Source organism: Copadichromis virginalis, linkage group LG18 (genome assembly GCF_057382275.1).
Source record: "Copadichromis virginalis isolate Kocher_CV1m ecotype Utaka linkage group LG18, C_Virginalis_male_GT1.1, whole genome shotgun sequence".
NCBI classification, from domain to species: domain Eukaryota; kingdom Metazoa; phylum Chordata; class Actinopteri; order Cichliformes; family Cichlidae; genus Copadichromis; species Copadichromis virginalis.
The window spans coordinates 36863251-36879231 of NC_140635.1; the positions used below are offsets into that span (position 1 = coordinate 36863251).

Genomic DNA, 15981 nt, shown 5'->3' on the forward strand with positions numbered 1-15981 from the left:
TAATGGTGGTCCGGTGCTTGGAAGGCGGGACTGAAACCGCTTCCAACAAATGAAATGGCCATTACCCAATGTGATCCGTAAAAAGAAAAATAAAGTTTGATAGAGGATCACACTTCTTTCAAAATAAATTTGTCTTTTCAAAATAAGAGAGTGGAAATACATTTATACAAATAAAGAGAAAGCAAGAAAGAATAACAATAAAAGCTACTGGGTTACATACACTTGTGTGTAAAGTGGTTAAGTAGAGCAGAGAAGTGCTAGTGTATATAAGAACCAGTCAATTTATCATAGTTGTCATTACCTGGATCTATAGTACCATTAGAAACCTTGAAGTTGTTTTGTGTCTAAGACTGCATTTTTGATCTGCATAATATTGCTAAAATTAAAAACACGGTGTCTAAGAGTGATATTGAAAAAATTGTTCATGCATTTATGGATGGAACCATTTTGATTCCCTTTTAAATAATCCTAAGTCCTAAAAGCTATCTGTAAACCTTTCACATTGTGTTCATTGTACTTATTCCACAACCAGTCAAGGCAGGTGTTCATAAAAAACAACTACCCTCTCAGATGCATCATTTCTAATTTGGTTTCTTTGACTTCGTCTACGCCTCCATTTCTTTATCTCTCACAGGAAATGTCAGAGCGCTTGTGTTCGGCTCTTTTTCAAGGGGAGGTAACATAAATGAGCCCAGAGACGAGGGGGGGGGGGCAGATTAAAAAAACACAAGGTTTATTACCACAACTGAAAACACATAGTGAAACGACTCACTAGGCACTGAGGCAATTCAAACAAAAAAACAACTCTCAAATTTTCAAATAACACAAGAACACTAATAGAACACGAGTCATCTCAAAGGCCACAACTCAAAAAACAGAGGCTCAAAAGGCAGCAGCACAAAGGCAGAGGCAGGAGGGACAGCCTACGTCTGTTCAAGAGAGTCGAACATGAGTGAAGAATCCTCAGCCTTTTGTACTCCCAGGTAAACGCAGGCAGCCGCAGCAGCCAACGGTGTGTGTGGACTGGTCAAATACTCGTGTCAGCCAAAAGTGTTTCTCTATTCTCACTGACAATTTAAAGCATTTAGAACTATGAACCACGTTTGGTAAATGAATTGATTTTTATATAGCCCTTTTCTATTCTCCCGGAGTACTCAAAGCGCTGTATAGCCTCATTTACACCCACTTCTAAACTCAAGTGTAAACTAACCAACATTCACACTCTGGGGGGGGGGCATTTTTCTGTCCTGTACAATGAGATGATAAACATGTCAGCCGACTGACTAATTCTACATATACTGTGGTTTAAAATACAGGAATTTGATTGGACTGTTAAATTCAAATTTTAAAGATAAATGCCAGAGATTTTCACTCGTCTTTGATGCCATCAAAATGAAGTTCAGTGCTCCCATATTTGAGCACACGTAATAAAAAACTTCACATTGCAAAAGGGAAGTAAAAACATTTTCTTAATGGCATATAGTTTCATTTTACAACACAATTACTGTGAAATAAAGCATGCAGAATACCTTTTAAACAATCACAGTCACATACATGAATAAAATGTCATTTTTATTTAACTTTCACACTGGATTGATTTTTTTTTTTGTGATCAACATTTTATTGATTTAAAACGGGGTTGGGGGGGGGGGGGGGTACAGACATATACAGTACAACTGTAAACTGCAGTAGCAAAGCAAACATTAGCAAACAAGGCATAGGGACAGCAAAGAAAAGACACAACAACACAAAGTTAAAACCAATTATTGCCTCTTCCAGGAGATAACTCTGGATGAGAAGGTTTTCCAAGCGTCAACAGTCGTGGGTCGAGCTTTATTTAATTTTGCTGTGGTATGTTCAAAACCAATAACACGGATAAGACATCGTCTCCAGAATGATTCCATACAAATGTCAGGACAGAAGCATTGCTTTGTAATAGTCTTCTTTGCGCTGGATTGATATTTTTGTTTGGACCGCAAAAACAAAAATTTCCGTAGTTATCTTTTTAAAAAGTTCCCAGATGGTCCTAAAATTATACTTCAGAAAGTATTTTAGTTAAAATCACTGTAGACGGCCTGTGGGCGTCCTCTCTCTGCAGACATGAGGTAATATAAGGATTGCTCTGAATTTTTTGCTTCATCTCAGTGGATTTCTTCCCATGTTTTCCAGACTCTTGACTATGAAACCCAAGCGTCCTATACTTTCAAGGTGGAAGCATTTAATGCAGAGCTAGATCCCCGTTTCCTCCATCTGGGGCCCTTCAAGGACTCTGTGACAGTCGAAATTAACGTACTGGATGTGGACGAGCCTCCTGTCTTCACCACGCCTTACTATTCTTTGGACGTGTACGAGGACACTCCCCCAGGAACCATCATTGGCTCAGTGACCGCTTATGACCTGGATGCTAGTAGCAGTGCTGTCAGGTGGAAAGCGCTTCACAGATCTGTGGAATTATGTCAACAGACTGTTTATTTTTTTAAGTATTGTTAACAGTATTATTCATTTCCTGGAAGGCTGGAAATTGTAATGATGTTGTTCTACATTATAGTTTGAATTGGATTCTTGTTCACCAAGTAACAGTTTAACCAATTAAGAGAGTTAATTTGTTAAATAATCAAATATGATTCCATATAAAAAGCACGTTAAGAACTCTGAAGTGAAACTATTGATTAATTACCACGAACTGACAGATCACTGCAGACGTATAACTTTCAGGCAGAAAAAGCTTTTAAAACTAGTCAGTAATATTTTTAAAAGTTCTTTTTTATTTGACTGATGAGTTTATACATGCAATTAGTTTTTATGTCTGGTTGACCAAATTAAATTTCTATAAAAATGTAAAATGAAGTTAAAGTCCATGGACTGTCTGATGTGTGCAGGTATTCTCTGGAGTGGCAGACTGGCTCTGACAGCTTTTTTGACATTGAGACGGTGGAAGGAATCATATCCACTAATGAATACTTGGACAGAGAGACAGCTGTTCAACACAATATCACTGTGGTGGCAACCAAACTTAGTAAGTATTCCACACCAGTAACTACACACAACCACCAACAGTATACTTGTGTGTCAGAAACTGTACAGACACTAACTGTGCAAACAGGTCATCTCATAACCATCTCATCAACTAAACAAATGTTAGTTAGAAATTCCAACATAAATGTTGAGTGATAAGTTATCAATGGGAGAAAACTCGTATAAGAAAAGTGTTCTTATCAGGGGGCACACTATTCACCAAGACTGCATTTTCTTATATAGAAAATCCTGCTTTGCGAGGACCCAGGAGTCGATTTAGAATGAGGGATTTAGTATAATATACAAATTTAATTTACTTTTCAGACCTCACAAACGTAAAAAACATGAATCCTTCCTTTTTTCTTTTTTCAAAGCTTGTTCTTAGCACTGCTGCCTCACAGCTATAAGGTCCCAGGTTTAAATCCACCATCGGGACGTTTAATGTATCGTCTGCATGTTCTCCGTGTGGCTGCATGGGTTCACTTTGACTCTGCACTCCAAAGACATGCAGTTAGTGGAGATGGGTTCATTGGTTATTCTAGATTCTTGGTATTTCTCACTGAGTTAGCCCTGCAACAGAAATGTACCAATAATTGTTTCTTCTAGCCAATAAGTGTTTTGCGTGTTATATATTTGTCTTCACTGTATTAAGTGACAAGAAACAAATGCAGTGTGAACAAAACAGAACACTATCCCCTCACGATTCACACTTTACATACAGTGATGTGGGAAAAGGGTTCCTCATTTTCTCTTTTTGTGTATTTTTGTATAGAACCGGACCATCGAAAACATCCATAAATTACTACTTATTAAAAACCGCAGTCATCACAGCTTATAAAAATCACTGTCATGTATTGAAAAAAATAAGATCATGTAGAAACTAGAACATAACACTGAGAACAAGTTCATGATTCAGTCCTTTAGATGACAGCGTCTGTAAGGTGAATACCCAGAATGCCTCTCTTCAATGATAAGTCATGGTTTCCACTGTTGGAGGCACTGGAACATGTTCAATGGCACAAAACTGTGATGATGCTGTATCATGTTTCATATCATTAAAGTGGGCTGCTACTCGATAATCTTTATCAAATCAGTGAATAGCTTTTCGATGTTTGCCTTTTCTCTGCGGTTCCCTGTGCTGTTGCACATATATGCAACATTGTGATTCATGCAGAGCTACTTGATTAGAGTTGAGTAAAAAATGTGGAGCTGGAAGTAAAGAAACGTTTGCAGGACATGCCCACAATTGTTACCTAATGTATTCTTTGCAGGTGACCTACTCAAAAATCAGAGCCAAGCTAATGGTAGTTTGAAGCCCACAGGATGTTCGGGTCACACTGGCTGTGATGAATATATTTGGCTGTCACACTAATTATACACGGCTTCATGCTGACCCTCACAGATAATCCTTCGCTGTCTGCAGAAGTGTTAGTGAAGGTCAACGTCCTGGATGTGAATGAGTTCCCTCCTCAGCTCACTGCTCCTTCAGATACATTCGTCTGTGAGAACTCCAGAGCTGGACAGGTATGCTGAGCTACAGCACATACAAAGATCTTCATCACAGGTATTTGTTAAATACATTAACTGGGCAATAGTCAAGGATTTCCATAGCTCAGCCATGGAAATCCTTGACATGAAGCTCCCCATGCAGTGTTTGTGCTGATGTTGGTGTAAGAGGAGGTTTGGAACTGAGCACCGGCTTCAGCACTCAGCAACCTTGTCCTGTAACTACGTGATGACAACAATTGTTTTTACTCAACTGAGAATATTTCTGTTTCGTGGGGGTAGTGTGAGGTTGTCATCGGGAGTAGGTGCACTGCATCAGCACAGACTAAACCCGTGTGGTGAATCCAGATATTTTCAGTTCACAAGTTGTTCTGTGTTTTTCTTGAGTGTGTTTAGCACACAATCTTCCTGTTTTGCTGAGCAGGTGATCCAGACAGTTGGCGCTGTGGACGAGGACCAGCCCCCTGTAGGCCAGAGGTTCTTCTTCAAGTCCTCCAAGGAGCTCCGAAACAGAAACTTCACTGTTAGAGATTATGGAAGTAAGTCAAAGAGTAGCGGCTACTAAAGAGTAACTACAGCTTTTGTGTTGTGTGGGAGATGCACATGCATCTCTGAGATCAACCATAAACAGAGTTTTTCCCATTTGTAGTGCTCTTTGTACCTGTGACATGTTTATGGTGCAGAGAGTCTTCAGTCAGATATATCAGCGATGATACACTTCTCCTTGCAAACAGTAGGACTCAGGGTACCTTATCAAGCAGATGGCTCATGTCCAGTGTGACCGTGTCAGAATTTTTATTGACTGAGCTGCTGATTTATAAACATTTTGATACATGGAGGCTGTGAAAGGCTCCGTCTCACCTGGGAGGGTTAGACCCACCCAGGTGAGTGTGGGCGGTTTGGTGGGGATGAAATGCACGAGCTGCTCCACCACCGGGAGTTCAGCGAGCCCCAAAATTTTACCGTCAGCGATCTCCAGACCAGAGTAAGACTTGATGGAAACTCTGTGGTGAAAGGTTTTATCCCAGTAACCCCTCATTTCCTGCATACATGCCACGACAGCAGGAATCAGCCGCTTGGTGGAGGACTGGAGAGTGTCTGACAAGCAGGCAATATTTTCCTGTCAGACAGATCCCTCTCCTCCCCCCTGTCATTCTGCGCTGCAGGCCGTCTAATGGACAGCGTGGCTGCTGCACGATTACCTATTGTCACGGTCTGCAGAGGCAGGTCGTGCGGTGGTGTGTGTAATGGACCCAGGAGCGTACACAAGTGAGTAGACGGGAGTGAGTTTAACAGAAAGCGAGCCTTTAATATGACTGAAGACCAGGAATACAAACACAGCAGGGATAGCGTGGCTAAACTATAACTAAACTGGGAAAACTAATACTGTGACAAACTAAGAGAACTCTGAGACGAAGATGATCACAAAAGACTGATCGTGAAAACATGGGGGTGAGAACACAGACGACGCGACACAGACTACATGAAACACAGAGACTAAATACACAAGAGGGATGATCAGGGGAAGTGGCCACACATGGGAACACAGCTGACACAGATAAACATAACAAGACATGGCAGGAGTAAACAACACTGACGGGAGACTGTCAAAGTAAAACAGGAAGTACACAGGTGCAAACAGGAGGAGAGAGAGAGCGCGGGCATAGTGGGCTGGGGAAACATGGAATGAAACAAGGAGGGGAGATGAGGGCTCACAGATACATAGAGGGGCACACAGGGGATAAAAGTCACAAGGGGAAGTCAAATAAGGAACAACACAACAGGACAACTTAGGAAACATGGCCTAAATAAGGAATGAAATACAAAAATACAAGAAACTAAGAATACTGGGCCCACATGGCCCAGGACCATGACACCTATCTCATGTAAATCGACCTCAGTTTCCCCGCCGGTGGAGCTGCCAGGCTGCGATGCCTGGGTAGAAGGCAGAACGGCATTAACTTTGTCCTGCTTGTTTTCATCTCCAAGGATATCCATATTAACATCCTCTTCCTCATCTTAATTCTTTTTTTCCAGTTCAAGAGGTTTTCTCCTCTCTTCAACCAGATATTTAAAGTCAAGGGGCAGATTGAAGAGAGGAGTAAACTCCGCCTCCAGGTCCTTGACCATTTCCCCCTAGCAAGCAGTGGCTTTGCCGAATTAGCCACTGGGATTTTCCTACATCGATGGGAAAGGAAAGAATCGATTTTTGGGCCCACCACCACTCGCAAACACCACTCCCACTCCTGGAAAAGGAGGGACCCTGTGTCTGTGAAGTGATTGGTCTGTCTTGGACAGGCATGGTGGTAGTTGAGCTTCTGTGATTGTTCACGCCAGAGGGCACTTCCCCCTTAGTGAGATACCAGTGTGGTTTGGAACAAAACGCGTGTCAACCTAAATAACACTTTAATGTCTAAATATGTCTGTGAAGGTTCTCAGTCATCCAGGTCATCGTAGTCTAAGGAGCTTGGAAAAAAAAGCGTCTGGACTTCTTTGAGTTGCTTGAAGACGTTTCACCTCTCATCCAAGAAGCTTCTTCAGTTCCCTGAACATGTTCCCTCTAAGCCTGAAGGGAGAAAGAAGGAACACACACATGTAAAGGAAGCACTCAAAACATGTAGTTATCCTAACTGAGAGTTTATAAAGTCAGCAAAGAGGCACAGAAAAGAAGACCAGACACCAGCGAGGGAGAATAAGAAAGACAGACCCAACAACATTGTCATCCCCTATGTAGCCGGTGTATCAGAGAAACTCAGGAGAGTTTTCGCCAAGCATGACATCCCAGTGTATTTCAGACCCAGCAACACGCTCAGACAGAAACTGGTTCACCCGAAAGACAAAACTCCAAAACACAAACTTAACAATGTGGTGTATGCTGTACAGTGTAGCGAGGAATGCCCAGACCTCTACATCGGAGAGACCAAACAGGGTGGGGCCAGGTTTCACAATGAGCTCACCTGAAATCCTGCCTGATTGGGACCCACACCCATTTTCACACCTTAGCTCATGTGATCATCAGGGGGTCCTTTGTCCCTCTTTGGGGGGAAACTCCCACTGCGTTTTAAATCTGGGACTCTCCACCATTTGACTCTTAGAACTGAAGAAGCTTCTTTAATGTCTAAAAATAAAACTTGTGTTACAGAAATACAGTGTGTCAAATCATGGGCCCTGTGAATAATGGTACATGAGACCACATTGAAACTGATGTTAAGGACAGTAGCCCCGTCTCACAGGAAAACATGCCTGTCCACCGTGTGCCTCTTCAAAGTGTGAAGTGGACACACATACAGAAGTTGCGTTACTTCAAATTATATTACCAACTTGTATAAAAGGCAAGAAGTTGGTAATGAGCAAAAAAACATATGAACTACATTCCAGAGTCTGTAATCACCAGAAGGATTAAAATTGACGGCTAATATGTATTTACATTAAAAATGTATGAATAATATCAGTTGTAATGCTGTCCTGTGATTATTTAATGTTGCCTTGAAATCACAAATCTCCATCTGCTGTTACTGCTGCGTACTGTTACTTATTGTAAATTCTGCATGTCGACCAGCATGCAGTATAACAGTATAACATTTTATCTACTGTCTGTATAAATGCTAAATGATACCAGAGGTCCCAGTTGTCCCTCTGGTCCCTCTTATGCTTTGCTTTTAGGACTAATTTAAGCCAAACTGCCAACTTACTTGTTTCATTTCAATGAAAGCAAGCCTGAGAGTGTTTATACCTGGCTTACATACCAATTATTACCTGACCAGTCCAATTATTAATTAGCAGTAATTATTATGTTACTATGCATGATGTTGTACATAGTTGTTGTATGTAATGTAATAATAACGCAGCATCCCTGTTGATCTTACAGACAACACTGCTGGGATTGTGACTCGACATTCAGCTTTCCAGCGGCGGCTGCAGGATGTCTACATCCTTCCTGTTGTAGTTGAGGACAGCGGTTACCCCGCTCAGAGCAGCACAGCTACCCTGACCATCAGAGTGTGTTCCTGTGAGACTGTGGGCTCACCTCTGACCTGCTCACCAGTGGCCATGTTCCTGCCCGCTGAGCTCAGTGCTCAAGCTTTGTTGGCTATTCTTCTGAGCATTGCTCTGCTGATTGGTAAGCTAGTCTCGCTATAATGTTGTGTCATGTATAAACACTCAAACTCTGGGGTTAGCACTGCAAACTGCAGTCTTATGTGCAGTGTGTTCTGACTGAATTTTACTTTTTGCACTGTTGACATTAGGTAGCCTAAAAATCTTTCTTAATGTTGTTTAATGAAGAAAATCATTCTTGGCACAACAGACCAGTTAATATTTTATTAACCTCCCACCAGGTCACAAGCAAATCAATTTATGTATTTATTTTTTGTTATAAACATTCTGTTTATATTGGACATACAGGTGAAAATACAATGTGCAAATTCCATATGAATATAAGGAGCTCTAAGGTTTTGAGCTTGATGATGACAAACTGATGCTGAACCTGAGCATATTACTCTGGTTCTCAGCCTGTTCAGGTAATCTGATGTTTTAAATTAGGGCTGATAATAAACCTGAAGTAGATAAATGAATAAATAAAGAACTTCATCACTTTTACTGCGTACACAGAACTGGATGGCTTTGAATACAATGTTGCTTTTACAAGACTGTTATTGAAAAGCAAAGAAACATTGTTTAGAAAACCTGCAGGATGTGGAAGAGTTTTGATGTAATGATGGATGGAGGGCTGCAGTGATCCATACAGGACACACAGCATGAAGGTGTGAGGGACCACACGACAGAGAGCAAGGGGCGACTCGAACAATATATACTTACCAGAATTCAATTCAATTCAATTTTATTTATATAGCGCCAAATCACAACAAAAGTCGCCTCAAGGCGCTTCATAGATACAGAGAAAAACCCAACAATCATATGACCCCCTATGAGCAGCACTTTGGCGACAGTGGGAAGAAAAAACTCCCTTTTAACAGGAAGAAACCTCCGACAGAACCAGACTCAGGGAAGACAGGATAAAGACATGCTGTGGAAGAGAGACAGAGGTTAATAACAGATATGATTCAATGCAGAGAGGTCTGTTAACACACAGTGAGTGAAGAAGAAACACCCAGTGCATCATGGGAATCCCCCAGCAGCCTACGTCTATTGCAGCATAACTAAGGGAGGATTCAGGGTCACCTGGTCCAGCCCTAACTATATGCTTTAGCAAAAAGGAAAGTTTGAAGCCTGATCTTGAAAGTAGAGATAGTGTCTGTCTCCTGAATCCAAACTGGAAAGAATAACAACAAAAGATGCAAAGGGTGGGATACAGCTGGAAACTATAACATGATGAGACACGCAATAAACACACCACTAGTCTGAACAAGGAACCATGGTTAGTTTAACAGGAGGACCAGACAGGACAGCACAGAGAGACGGATGAGATCGGGGACACAAGAGAACAAATCAGGGAAAATGAGACACAAAGGCACAGAGGGACGACAACCACAGGAAACACCAGATCGAAGGTCCGTGAACAAACACAAGACTTACTTCACACACGAGACTAAAGGACAAAACACAGAGACCAAGATAAACAACAATAGGAGGCATGAATACAACAGGACACAAGCAATAAACTGAAACTAGATACAATACAGTAAACGACTCAATAAATGCAGAAAAATGACAAAACACTGGGTGGATGACCCCTTATGGTGCCTGTCTTGCCCATCCTGGTGTTTGAACCTCAGTGGGGTATACTGCATTGCAACACGTTCCTAAAGTATTGTCCAAACATTGATCTAAAATCCAGCAGATTTGATTGCACCATGTAATGTTTTATACATTTATATTTTTAAGGATCATGTATGTGTGGTCACCATGGTAACCAGTGCTTCTCTCTGTTTTCTGCCTTGCAGGTATGTCAGTGTTATACATGAGTCAGAGGCCCCAGAAAGTGAAAGACACGCTGATGAGATCAAAAGAAGACATCCGTGATAATGTCATTCACTATGACGACGAGGGAGGTGGCGAGGCTGACACTGACGCGTTTCACATGGGCACCTTGTGCAAAACAGACCACAGCAGCATCTCCAACAAGAAGAAAAATGGCTATGGCGACGGCATTCTGATGCATCTCAGCACCCACTGTGACAATGTCAGGTCACCTGACATCCATCTGCAAACAGCCAGCTTCATCGCCACCGGGAACAAGCCTCCACTCTTCTGCCGCGGCAGGGCGACCCAAGGCGATGCTGAATTGATCAGAGAGGTCATTGAACACCGACTGAAGGAGAGCCAGCAGGGGTATGCGGCCCTACCTGCTGATTCACTGGAAACCTACGCATACGAGGGGGATGGCTCAGAGGCGCGTTCTCTCTCATCCATAGAGGACTCTTTTGTACTTGACAGTTTAGGGGATTTTAGCTCGCTTGGCGACTGGGGGCAGCCATTTAAAACACTGGCTAGCATCCTTGACAAGCAGCCACCGTCTCTCTTTAACGAGAGCTGAGAGGAAATTGAACTGAATATTAGTTCAGTTAGGCCAAATATTATTGAACATGTCACTTGTCAATGTATTTCTAAAGGTGCTGCTGACGTTTTCATACAAAAGGTGTCTTGAAGCTGTGATCTCAACAGAGGCTTGTTGTTACATTTCAGTAAGTAGTTTTTTTTCCCATGTCATTTTCTCATTATTACATCTGTTTCTCTGCATGTGTGGACTGGATGGGTTGTTGCTGCAATCTGGTGGGAATTTCAAGTCAACGGCACCTTGAGAAATATATTTAGTTAAACAATTGGTGATGTGTGTGTATGTGTGCATAATATTCAACCATCCAGTTTCTTCCACTTCTCTGGGGCCTCAGCCCCAGCAGAGAAGCCCAGACCTCCCTCTCTCCAGCAACTTCTTCTAGCGTGTCCAGGGGAACACCAGGGTGTTCCCAGATCAGCTGAGAACAATGATCTCTCCAGCGTTTCCTGGCTCTTCCCTGTGGGACATGCCTGCAAACCTCAATAAGGAGGCGTCAGATGCCTGAAATATACATTTTTAAACGTGACAGACACTAGAACGATGTAAGAATTGTCAGAATGATAAAACCAAACTTGTTCACGTCGGTAGTATTTATATGCTTCCACATCATCCAAGGGTCTGTCTTCTGTCTTCTCTCAAGTCTCAGCTTTCAAGCATTCTCCCAGTGGAACCTGGTTTGGTTCATCTTTGGATTCACCTTAGTTTGGACAAGCTGGCAAGTAGGTTGCAAAAGTGAATATAAGTAAACCTCTTAACTGGTCAGTAAGGACCCATACAGGTTTAGAGTAGGGTTTTGTTTTAGCTACTATAAAACGACCATTTGTGTTACTTTCAAGTGTCATACGTCAATGAGCAGTAATGTTTTTCCATTTAACAATGTTCCAGATTGGTGATTTATTTTATAAAAAGAGCTAAATGTTACTTTGAATCTAACTCCAGATGCATCTCAGTGGGTTAGTGCTAATGAGTTCATGTGTGTGACCTGTAAGCTAAAAATCCAGACTGGAAGGTAAATGTGTTATTAACTCATATTAATTTGTTTCATTGTTTTATGAAATGTTCAATCGTGCGCCTAAATAAAGTCAGAACCACAGCCACCAAAGCCACTTCTATGTGCTCATTATTATTTGAAAAATGTGATTTATTTACAAAACTACTGGTTTAAAATAACATAAAACAAAAATTGCAGTTAAAAATAACAGTTAATAACATGACAGCAAATGAGAGGGGCTATGATTGTGCTTGCCTTTCAAACACAAAGACAGGATTGTATTTTTTTTCCTGTGTTTTAGGTCCCTCACACCTTTCAAGAGCTACTAACATTAAATTGTATATTTTATGAATGTTTTTAGGGAGTCTGCCCCTAAGTCACCAGACACTTTGTCAGAGCTTGCATCACTGAATTTTCCTTCTCCAGATTCAGAAGAGTTCCACCTCCTTTGTGGCCTATTGCTAATGACCTTTTCTTTGTCAAAGCCATCCATCCATCAGCTGCTGACCTCCCTTCAGAGAAAGACTGAACTCAGAGTGGTAAAGCTCAAAAAAATCTTTATTTTACATTTCTCTGCACTACGTCACACCGACACACCGTTTACTTAGTTCCTCTTTTTTGTGTCTGGTTTCCTGTGCAGCTCTGCACTAAACTTCCCCTTTCTAAAGTCTGTTGCCAGATCGACCTGTCACCCTCTGACCTAGTTGTTTCTTATGCCTCTATTGCAAAGTACAAAAGACAATATAATCAGAAAATAAGCATTAAGAATATATATTTATATCGTAACATTACATAAAGTTTTCTGTACTTAATTTTAAAAAGGGGAAAGCCATTCAAATTCTGAAGTAAAAAAAGCTAAATGAACATTCTCCAAGTGTGGTGATTTCATATTTATTATCTGGGATTTTGAAAGACTTTTCTGCTTGGTTGCAAACCTGCCTAAATTCATATTAGTTATTACTTCCATTACAACAATTAATTTTGGTTCTTGTTGTCATCGTCCTGGGTCGGTGACCCAGCGCTTTAAGTTTATTATTATCATTTTCCAATTTATTATCATGATTATTATTGTTTGAGTTCTACGTGTTATATTCGGTCTGCCTCTGAGTCTGCGTCTGTATCTGTCTGTCTATGGCAGGGCTGCCCAATCCCAGTCCTCGAGAGCTACTATCCTGCAGCTTTTAGATGCATCCCTACTCCAACACAGCTGAATCAAATGGTTTGATTACCTCTTCAGCATGCCATCGTGTTTGGCAAAGGCCTGATAACAAACCATTCATTTGATTCGGGTGTGTGGGAACAAGGATGCATCTAAAAGCTGCAGGACGGTAGCTCTCGAGGACCGGGATTGAGCACCCCTGGTCTATGGTGTCACCCCGTCTGTTTGTGAATCTGTCTGTTTAGTTCAATGTCTTGTCTGGTTCCATGTGTCTGAGTTTCCTGTTTTATTGTGAAGGTCTGTGTCGTATGTGAGTGTGCTCAGTTTACGTTTCCCCTGTCTCATCAGCTGTGATTTCTCCCAGGTGTGTTCCCCTCCTGTCTCTCATCCCTTGATTACTGCCATCTGTGTATTTAAGCCCTGTGTTTCTCTGTGTCAGTGTCGCGTTGTACCCTCAACTTGCTGTGTGTTTGTAATGTCCTGTCCTCCAGCACCTCGGTGTAGAGTTTTGTTTTTGTAAGTTTTATTTCGTGAATCATTCCTCCAGGAATAAAGCTGCGTTTTCAGCTTATTCCCATCTCCAAGAGTCCTGCAATTTTGGGTCCACCACTTCTGCTTGCCTGCCACACAGCCAACCATGACACTTGTGACATGATATGTACTACTATGTGATCGATAAGCATTTAGGAAGCTTATTTCCAATCTTACCAACCACTCCAAGCCATTTAGACTTTATAAAAAGAAACAAATAGTTAGTGCCTGTTAGAACCACTAAAGATCCGAGGACGACATTATAATTGAAACCTGATAACTAGAAACAGAGATTACATTTGTTTAAAAAGAATATATAATTCAACACATCCCCCTTCCTTTTCAATTATCAAAATTTGTATATCTATGAGGGAAATGTACTGGTAGTTAGAAAAGCCAGCAAAAAACATTAGCTTTCTTAATAATAAAATATTGTTGAATAGTGTGAAATATATCACTTCATTAAAGAAACTTTGAAATATCGTATAGGTACGGTAATTCATGTAGAAAAACAATTGGTTGCATTAATAGTTTTATTAGGGTGAAGAGAGTAAAAGTCTACATTCAGGGGACACCAGAGTATCTCATCTTAAATAACATATGGTTAATATTCTGTAATTTTATAAATGTTAAAAGTAGGGCCATGTGTTACCATCAATATGATGAAAATAGTGACAGTCGGGACAATCATAACATTATACAACACAAATATACTGCCATAGCTTTCTTTATTCCCCTTGCCATCAATGGGATATTTCCAAAGCAAAAAAACAAATCCCGTCATACTGTCTGTTGAAAACTTTATCATGGTCATAGTTGTAATCCTTTGGCTTTTTTTTCTGCTGTAATTACAGTTACTAGTTTACAGTTTTTTACAGTCGCTAACAAGCGTTTGTCCAAACAGTTGTCACATTTGCAAAACTCTAAACACAATTAGCACAGGATCGGTCTGTTGTGGCCATACCATTCACACATTTCATGTCGTGTTCACCCAATATGCAGTCAGTGAACACATTTCCACAATGCTTACATTTTCTTAACAGACAAGTTATACCTCCCAACAAAACTATGGACTGTTCTTGTAGTATCTACGAATGTTAACACACAACATCCCACAATAGCAAAAACAATATTCCAAACCGTAGATACAGTATAAAAACCTCTGCCCCTGCAATGATATCAGTACAAAAACAATATCAATATCAAAAATATATCTCAGCTGTAAACAAACAAACAATTGAATAATTGACACACAGCTGATTTATGTTGGGTAAATTGGGCCAACCACACCTTCTTCCATTCTGGCTTAGACTCAGTGGGGTTCATAAGGCAAGACCTTGAGGAGTGATGTTTTTGGAAACAAAAAAAAGACAAACACTGTAATGTCTGGTCGAGGAGGAGTAAGAGCAAGGGGCCCAGAGAGAAGAGCAGGCCCAAGGAGAGGGCAAGGTATAGGTGTAAGAATGCGTGGTGGTGGCATTCCAAGGGCTGCAAGAACAGTAGTCAGTGATGAAAATCGTTCCACTATCATTGACCATGTAATCAACCATGGTCTTTCACTAAGAGAGGCTGGTGAAAGAGTGCAGCCCAATTTGAGGCGGTCAACGGTTGCCTCCATTATACGCACCTTTCAACAAACCAACAGGTAAGTATTGCATTTTACATGGATTGTTCCTATTCTCACTTGACATGTCAATATGGTCATACAGTAATGCATATGTTGAATTGTCTGTCTTTCTAAAGAATGCAACGTCTTCCACCCTCTGGGGGTAGAGGAAAGCTCCTCAGTAATGATCAGGAGCTTGCCATTGTGGAAATGGTTACTGCAAATAATGCAATAAAACTGCGTGAAATACAAACCAGAATTGTGGCGGACCATGAGATATTCGACAATATCGATAGAATCAGCCTCACAACCATTTCGCGGACATTGTCCAAACATAGAGTGCGGATGAAGCAGCTCTACACTGTTCCCTTTGAGAGGAACAGTGAGAGGGTCAAGGAGCTACGACGACAATATGTCCAGGTACAGTGTATATTCAATCCAATGTCCAGTTCTATAAGCTTTGCACTTTGCAAGTAGGTAACCTACACAATACTAGGTTACAGTACAGTATGGTATACAGTACTAACATGACTTACATAAACTTTGTTTCAGAGAGTTATGGAATTGGAGGCCAACCAGGCCCCTCATGAATTCATATACATCGATGAGGCAGGATTCAATCTGGCCAAAAGGCGTCGACGTGGACGGAATGTAAT

General features: G+C 41.1%; 1 protein-coding gene across 1 annotated transcript in view; it reads left to right on the top strand.

Annotated features, from left to right (window-relative positions):
• The window catches only part of LOC146688440 (cadherin-12-like), a 31219-nt gene extending 19088 nt beyond the window's left edge, over positions 1-12131 (top strand). The window contains exons 7-12 of the mRNA XM_085438907.1: positions 2170-2423; positions 2880-3016; positions 4418-4539; positions 4946-5060; positions 8390-8641; positions 10425-12131. Of these exons, the coding sequence (XP_085295033.1) occupies positions 2170-2423; positions 2880-3016; positions 4418-4539; positions 4946-5060; positions 8390-8641; positions 10425-11017 (1473 nt within the window). The 3' untranslated portion in view covers positions 11018-12131. The remainder of the gene's footprint in view (positions 1-2169; positions 2424-2879; positions 3017-4417; positions 4540-4945; positions 5061-8389; positions 8642-10424) is intronic.
• The last annotated feature ends 3850 nt before the right edge of the window (positions 12132-15981 follow it).